At 43.7% G+C, this 6,808-nt stretch overlaps 1 protein-coding gene across 2 annotated transcripts; it reads right to left on the minus strand.

The window, feature by feature from the left end:
- Positions 1-72: 72 nt before the first annotated feature.
- On the minus strand, positions 73-6,420 carry LOC125015181 (kelch domain-containing protein 10-like). Of its 2 annotated transcripts, XM_047596879.1 has the most exons (10): positions 6,175-6,420; positions 5,218-5,313; positions 4,657-4,878; positions 3,137-3,291; positions 2,891-3,039; positions 2,708-2,792; positions 2,534-2,600; positions 2,390-2,437; positions 2,009-2,148; positions 73-1,913 (listed from the first exon to the last, which is right to left on the minus strand). In XM_047596879.1, the coding sequence occupies exons 1-10, from the start codon at positions 6,257-6,259 to the stop codon at positions 1,704-1,706; spliced, it is 1,257 nt and encodes a 418-aa protein (XP_047452835.1). In that variant the 5' UTR covers positions 6,260-6,420; the 3' UTR covers positions 73-1,703. The 2 variants fall into 2 exon arrangements, with proteins under 2 accessions (XP_047452835.1, XP_047452836.1); XM_047596880.1 differs by lacking the exon at positions 5,218-5,313.
- Positions 6,421-6,808: the final 388 nt, after the last annotated feature.

Below are 6,808 nucleotides of genomic sequence, written 5' to 3' on the forward strand. Positions count from 1 at the left end.
ATAGAAACGAGGCATGGCTGGCTGTGCTGAGGAACAACAGACAAAATCTCTCAATAACATTTGTTTTTTTTAAAAAAAAAAGCAGCTGCCTGTGTTTTTATTGGTCGTACAGACAGACATTACAAAACGATGTACACTGCAGCCATATTCATCTTTGCAGAGGACATTCAGCTTTTCTCCCAAGAGTTCATGTAAAGTGGCATGCACACCATACCGACATGCACGAGGTCACTTTTAACTTTGAAAATGATGCAGATATAGACATCTTGCACGAGGCGGTCCGCTTACCAAGTTTGAGCACAGCTTCGAAATAAAATATAAATAAGGCCGGGATGTGTGAGAAGTAGATAAGATGTGGTGTTCAAAAAAAAAGAAAAAAAAGACACCTTTCAGCTTAGTATCGTACCAACACGGTCACAGTGAAGATGTGAAATAAAACGCCGGGAGGCTCACGTTCACAGGCGCGCAGAAACGTCAAAGCGCGTCTCGTTACGAGCAGCTCACTGCGGTATTCGAAACTGCCGGCGTACCAAAGTCTGATTTCACCAAAGTGTCCGAGTTCCGCCGACATTTCGACGTCCGTCCGCCTCAGACTGATCACAGTATTTCACATCCTGAGTCCACCTCACACACACACACACACACACCCCCTCTCTCTCCACCGCATCTTTATAAAGTTCATAGAAAAAAAACTAAAGTTACAACATAAAAATAGAACCTATGTTACAATATAAAAGGGATAAAATGGAGTCATAAAGTGAGATCTGGGTGGGGGGGGGAGGCACAATTGAAGGATTTGCAATAAAATAAAAGAGCAGCACGGTAATTATAATAAATAAGTGAAATGCCTCCATGTGTTTTAAGTAAAATCTCCTGATTAATAATGAGCAGAAATGATCAGCAACACAAAGGCTCACATGGAGAGGACCAGGTAACTATATGGAGGGTAATGAGCCAACCAAAAAACAGAAATATAAAAATAAGGTATGTGACGTTTAAGACATTCGGAAGGCACCAAACGAAGAAGGAAAAGGATACAAGTGTCGCTCAGGAGCTAGATGTGTTTAAGAGTCATCTTTCCAAAAAAGACGAAAAATAATAAGAGGCACAAGCAGATTCACAGTGTTTCTGCGTCCCAAAACTTTAAGGAGATCAACAAATCTGCCAGCGATCAGACACGACTACGCCCTAAAGAATCTAATTGTGACTTTTAAGATGTATCACGGTTACAGCGAGTGTTCTTCTTTATCGGCAGCGTGGCGTTATTTTTATTTTTTTTTCTTTAAGAGGATCTGGTTGACTGTTCAACCAGCAGCTGACTGAACACGAGTCAAAGACAGCGACAGTGAAACGAGCCTATTTCTCTAACTGGAAGCTGATGTCACACCACCACAAGCAACATTCAGTTTGGGGCGTTGGGAGTGTTTCACCATCATGCTCCGCGACGTTTCTCCGATGGCAAATTTAAACGACGAGCAAAGCGCGGAGAAACGGCCGGGTCTGCCGCCTACACCGAGAGACGCATGCAGATCTAACGTACACGGAAACTCAAAACATTGCACTTAAAATAAAGCACACGTTTAAATAAAGTAAAAAGGCATTTCCAAGTATTTTCGTATCTGTCTGACATCTTCAGGCTTTTCCTTTCGAGGTCGACTCGGGGGGGGTCGGCGCCGCTCGCCGCATCAGTCTTCGCGCTGCGTCTATTTGAGCCGCTGGATTAATGAGTGTGTCAGTCCCAGGCTGAGGAGCTGAAGAGTGGACAGCTGAGCTAAGTGAGGGAAGGATTTCAGCAGTTTCTCCCAGGTCAGTTCCAGCAGGCTGGGCACCACCAGCCACACTTTATACAGAGAGCCCGTCCGTCGGTTCCCGGACATGTTGACGACGCCGCCGTGGACGTACATGCAGCCGGCCTGAGGCACAGAGACGGTAGCTGAGTGTAAAAACCTTTTTCAGATTCAGGGAATCTGCCTACGGTGCAGATGTGCGTGAATGATGATTTACTGACCGGGGTGACTGCAGCACAGTGAAAGTAGGCCGGTTCTGGCATGACGGCGGGGAGCTTTGTCCACTGGAACGTCTGCAGGTTGATCTTCCACAGGTCAGACAGGATCTGCTCTCCGTTATAACCCCCACATATAAACACCTCTGCATTAAGGACAAGATGGACAAGATGGTAAGGAATTAAAACCAACGTTTTCAAGTACACACTGCAACTTATTTTAAAAAAATTGTGCTTATTTTAAGATTTTTTTGTCAAGCTTACCCCACTGGCAGATTTTTTTTCTTAATTACAACATGATTTGATGGAACATAAGAATATTTTGCTTCTTTCTTGTAATTCTGTTGTTGCAGTGGAGATGATGCTGTGTAAAACACTCCCACTTACCGTCTTTGACCTGAACGCAACTGTGACATCGGCGGGCAGCAGGATATCCTGCGATGATTAAAAAAATAAAGTGAATTCAACAATTCAAGGTTTTTAAATTCTTCATTTAGGGAAAATAAAAACGTGCAAATATGAATCACTAACCTATTTTTTCATGGGGTTTGGTGACAATTTCATCCCAGTAATTTGTCTCCAAGTTGTACGCGTGAATCTGATGAAAACAGACGGTGTTAGATTAAAAAACAAAGCAGAAAATGGATATATATATATATACATATACATACATATACATACATATATCACATTTAGTCGTCTCACCTTGTCCAGTGAATATGATGTCCAGGAAGTCCCACCTCCAAAAATATATATTCTCTGTCCGTCGTGAGCTAGCTCGTGTCTGTACCTGTAAAAAAATAAGACGTCAACACTTGTAGAAACACGCCTGGGGTTCACTTATATAAGAATAAGTTCTGTGATTGTGACTAAAATACTCGGACAGACCTCTCCTCGGGTAGATCTGAGGGAGCGTTGTTGGGTTTGAGGTGGGTCCACTCTCTGGTGGCGAGGTCCAGCCTGTGCAGGTCGGTGCTGTAAAGGTATCCCGTCGTCCCTCCAAACACGTAGAGGTAGCCATTTATGATGACCATCGCCTGCAAATGTTGGCGTGGACAGAAGACACGGTCAGGTGTTGTGGTGGCAGCGACAGGGCGGCACACAGATCAACACGTCAGCGTCGAGCGGCGTTACCTGGCCGTAGATCTTGTTGGGTTTCTTCCCCCTGCAGTTGAGCAGGTTCCACCGTTTGTACTGAACGTTGCAAACATGGACGTCGTTGCCGTTGTTTTCCCCGAATGGGATTCCAGTTCCACCGAACACAAGCAGGTTGTTTCCATGTAAGACGGCTGCAAGAAAAATAAAAAATAAATAAAAAAATCAGCTGGAGAGTTTAACGTGAAGTCCCGGCTGGATCTGGATCAAATTATCACAGAGGGACATTGTCTGGTGTTCGAGCTGCATCAGATTTAATTGCCGCTTTGAATTTCTTTGAATATTCTGATGAGCTGTTCCCTGCTCGGTTTGCAGCACATGCAGGATGTAAATGTTTGAATGTCCGCTGTCTGTAAAGCCAGAAAAAGAGGAGAGACGAACTTCCTCAAAAACACTCAACAACTACAGTTACAAGCTGTGTGCCTCGACCAAGCAGTTTAGCTCCATAAAATATATGTAGTGGAGACTTAACGTAGAATAACTTAATAAAAGTGTTCTTGCAGAACACATAAAGGTCTCTGTGAACTTAGCCTCTTATCCTATTAAAGACATTCATGTGAAATTAAATGAAACATGAATTAATATGAGTTAATGTTTTCAGCCGCAGAGGATTAGAACTGTGTGTGTGTCCACAAGCCAAGTTCAGTTGCATGACTCCACTAAACAGCAAAGTCACAGCTTACATTTAGGGCTGTGGAGACTCGTGACAAATGCAGCGAAGAAATTAAATTCATTTATTGAAATGTATTTTCAGGCAAATGGGAAGTTATTGCTATATACGCACATGAAACACTTCCAATAAAAAACATGCCGTCTCGGCTTAGAGACCATTTCTAGAGGACGGATCAAAAAGTCCCGTCACATGAAGCGTAATATCTAATGAGCTTGTCGGGGAATACCAGAGCCATTAGAGGTCCCTTCTCCTGGAGGGTGGACTACTACTAGACAATTATACGAAAGGGAATTAGGGCAGGATACTTGAGCCAAGTTCAAAAACCGATCACTGTAACCTTCAATGACCAAATTCTGTTCAGTTTAAAGTATAAGTGGATGGAAATTAGAAGAAATTCCATCAAGGTGCTCTTGCAATATAACACGATTTGGCGTAGTAGTGCCTCCGCTGTCTTAAACGCAAAGCACATAAAAGTTCAAAAACTTCCGACATGAGTTCAGTGTAGACGCACGTTATCTGTCTTCCCTTAAAATTAAATTTACGACAAACATCAGTGGACTACGAGGGAAACACAAAATAACATCAGCATTCCTGCAGTGTTTTGGCAATACTGTGTCTCAGAGGCAAGTGCAGTCACGAAGTGTAGGTCTGTTTGTTGTTAGTTTCATAATTTATTTGTCACCGAGTAAAAAAAAATCACATGAGAAAGAAGCTACTGAATGAACGCAGTCAGGGATTCGCTTTAACAGGATTTATTAAACCGAAAGCAGCCCTGAGCCAATAAAAACACCCCGAATGTGTCACCGATCATTTACCGAGTCCTTACCCGACATAGAAGCCAGTTCTGTGGGCATGTAGCCCTCAGTGCGGACCTGCTGCCACGTGGCTGTGGCAAAGTGATACCGCCACAGCTCCCTGAATAGGGGGTAGTCCTCGTTCTTCGACCCGCCCGCTTCCTCAAAGTCCGGGTTGTAGCCTCCAAACACGTACAGGTTGGCGCTGTCTGCAACACAGCGGTGTCCGCTGCGAGCCGGCGGTACACAGTGACCTGCAGGATGAAGGAAATTGTTACTCGTCCTTCATCCTTACCACAACAATGGCTCCATTCAATAATTTTATTGCTGCTTTTGTCTTCCAGCCAGGAACCATGAAACGACATCTTAGGGCTAACAGCTCAAACTGTGACTGTACTATTACTTGTTATAAATAAACCTGAGCTGGGTCTGGACACAGTAAGACTCCCAAAGCATCCCCTAACAAAATAACATTTGTAATCAAAACACAACTTGTCTTCTAAAAGGAAATACTCGTACCTCCCTACCAGTGCTATTTCAGTATCTTTACAGATACAGTGTGAGTGGGGTAAACAACACGGCGCTGTTATTACCTTCTCTGAGAAACCTGTTTGGGATCCGCAGGTTGGGGCAACCTGGGCCGGTGAAGAGGCGGTGAGCCTGAAGCCATCGCGCTCGCTTCTTAAAGCCTTTAAATCAGTCAGCAAAAAGGAAAACGAGGGATTCATGACACACGCAGGAAAACAGAAATATGCGCAGTTCACGTACACTGTGTATATCGTAGCCAGTGGTTGGTGGAGTTTTTCATGGTGTTTTATCCACGGGCCATGTGGCACATGTGGCTCAAGTAAACTGAACTCGACATTGATACAGATAACTCCTACTGCCACCGGTGTGTGTGTGTGTGAGAATGGGAATGATTGTAAATTGTTTTGAGTTCCACTGAGGCAGAAAAGCAGGACACAAGTTCAGATTGTGTGAAGCCACTTCATATGCAAGGTGAAGTTTTTAAAATGGTCAAAAATTCACAATGTTTATCAACAAATTCATGTGAGCCGTTTGTGTTGTAGTTAAGGGTTAAATCAGTTGTATAATGTCTATGTAAATAGGCTGAAGGTTGATAAACGAAGCACAAATACTGAGTAGAAGTTGTATAACTTCCTGACTAAACAAAAAAAGTTTTATGCGTTAACAGGCAGCTTTTTTTTTTTTTATTTTTTTTACTTTCCTCGACCCCCACTGCGACTTTCTCTCACCGGCCTCTCACATGTTAATCTGTATTTAAAGAGATCAATGATGAATTATGGTGCTGTAGACCCCTGCTGGGCTCCATTCACTGACTCCTTCCGTAGCAACATTAGCTAACCTCGGCCTGTGCACTGCAATGGCGAAGCACCAAAGGTAGCATCGTCAACTCAAGGATAAACCAGAGTGACTTAATTTCCTGTCTAAACAAAGACTAAATCAGCGCACACTAACGTTGCAGGCAAAAAATCGAGCGTGAGCTCTCTGTTTGCTTTGCAGATTGTGTGGTGGCTTTGTTTACAAACCTGAGTCGCGGACGGAGGGCCTCCAAGACAGTTTCTCAAACTTATTGAGCTGACTGAGTGTTCCGTCTTGTTTGGGCGCCGACATCTTAACGGGACGCGGAGACGGAGAGGAGAGGAGTTTCACACCCAGACCTGGACCAGAACCCGCAGTGGTCTACCCAAGCGTCGTGGCATGGGACGGCGAGCTCCGGCTTCCTAACAAAATAAAGAAATAGGTGAAGGGACCGTCCACAACTGCTGCTGTCTACTGCGTCACGACCAGCTGGTCTCACGCGACCAATCAGAGGACGAGGAGCCGCTCGGGTCGCGTTCAAGAGCCACACGCTGTTGTTTATAACACAAAGTGACTAACAGAAACAACATACATACAATTTACACACAAATCACTTGATTTTGCTAAAAGGATAAACACGAGTTAAGTTATAAACAGCTAAATTAACCTCTAAGAACTTCAACATGAGTTTAAAAACATCAAATGAGACCCACTCCTCAAGTTTTAGATCATTTTGCAACATGTTCCAGATATAATTTCTCTAAATATTAGGAACAGATAGCAGTAAGATGTCCCATAACCTCAAAGAATAGTTTCCAGTGCTTTTTTGTGAAATGAAGATACAGAGGTACGATGGAAAAA

This window comes from Mugil cephalus, chromosome 10, assembly GCF_022458985.1.
Source record: "Mugil cephalus isolate CIBA_MC_2020 chromosome 10, CIBA_Mcephalus_1.1, whole genome shotgun sequence".
NCBI lineage: Eukaryota > Metazoa > Chordata > Actinopteri > Mugiliformes > Mugilidae > Mugil > Mugil cephalus.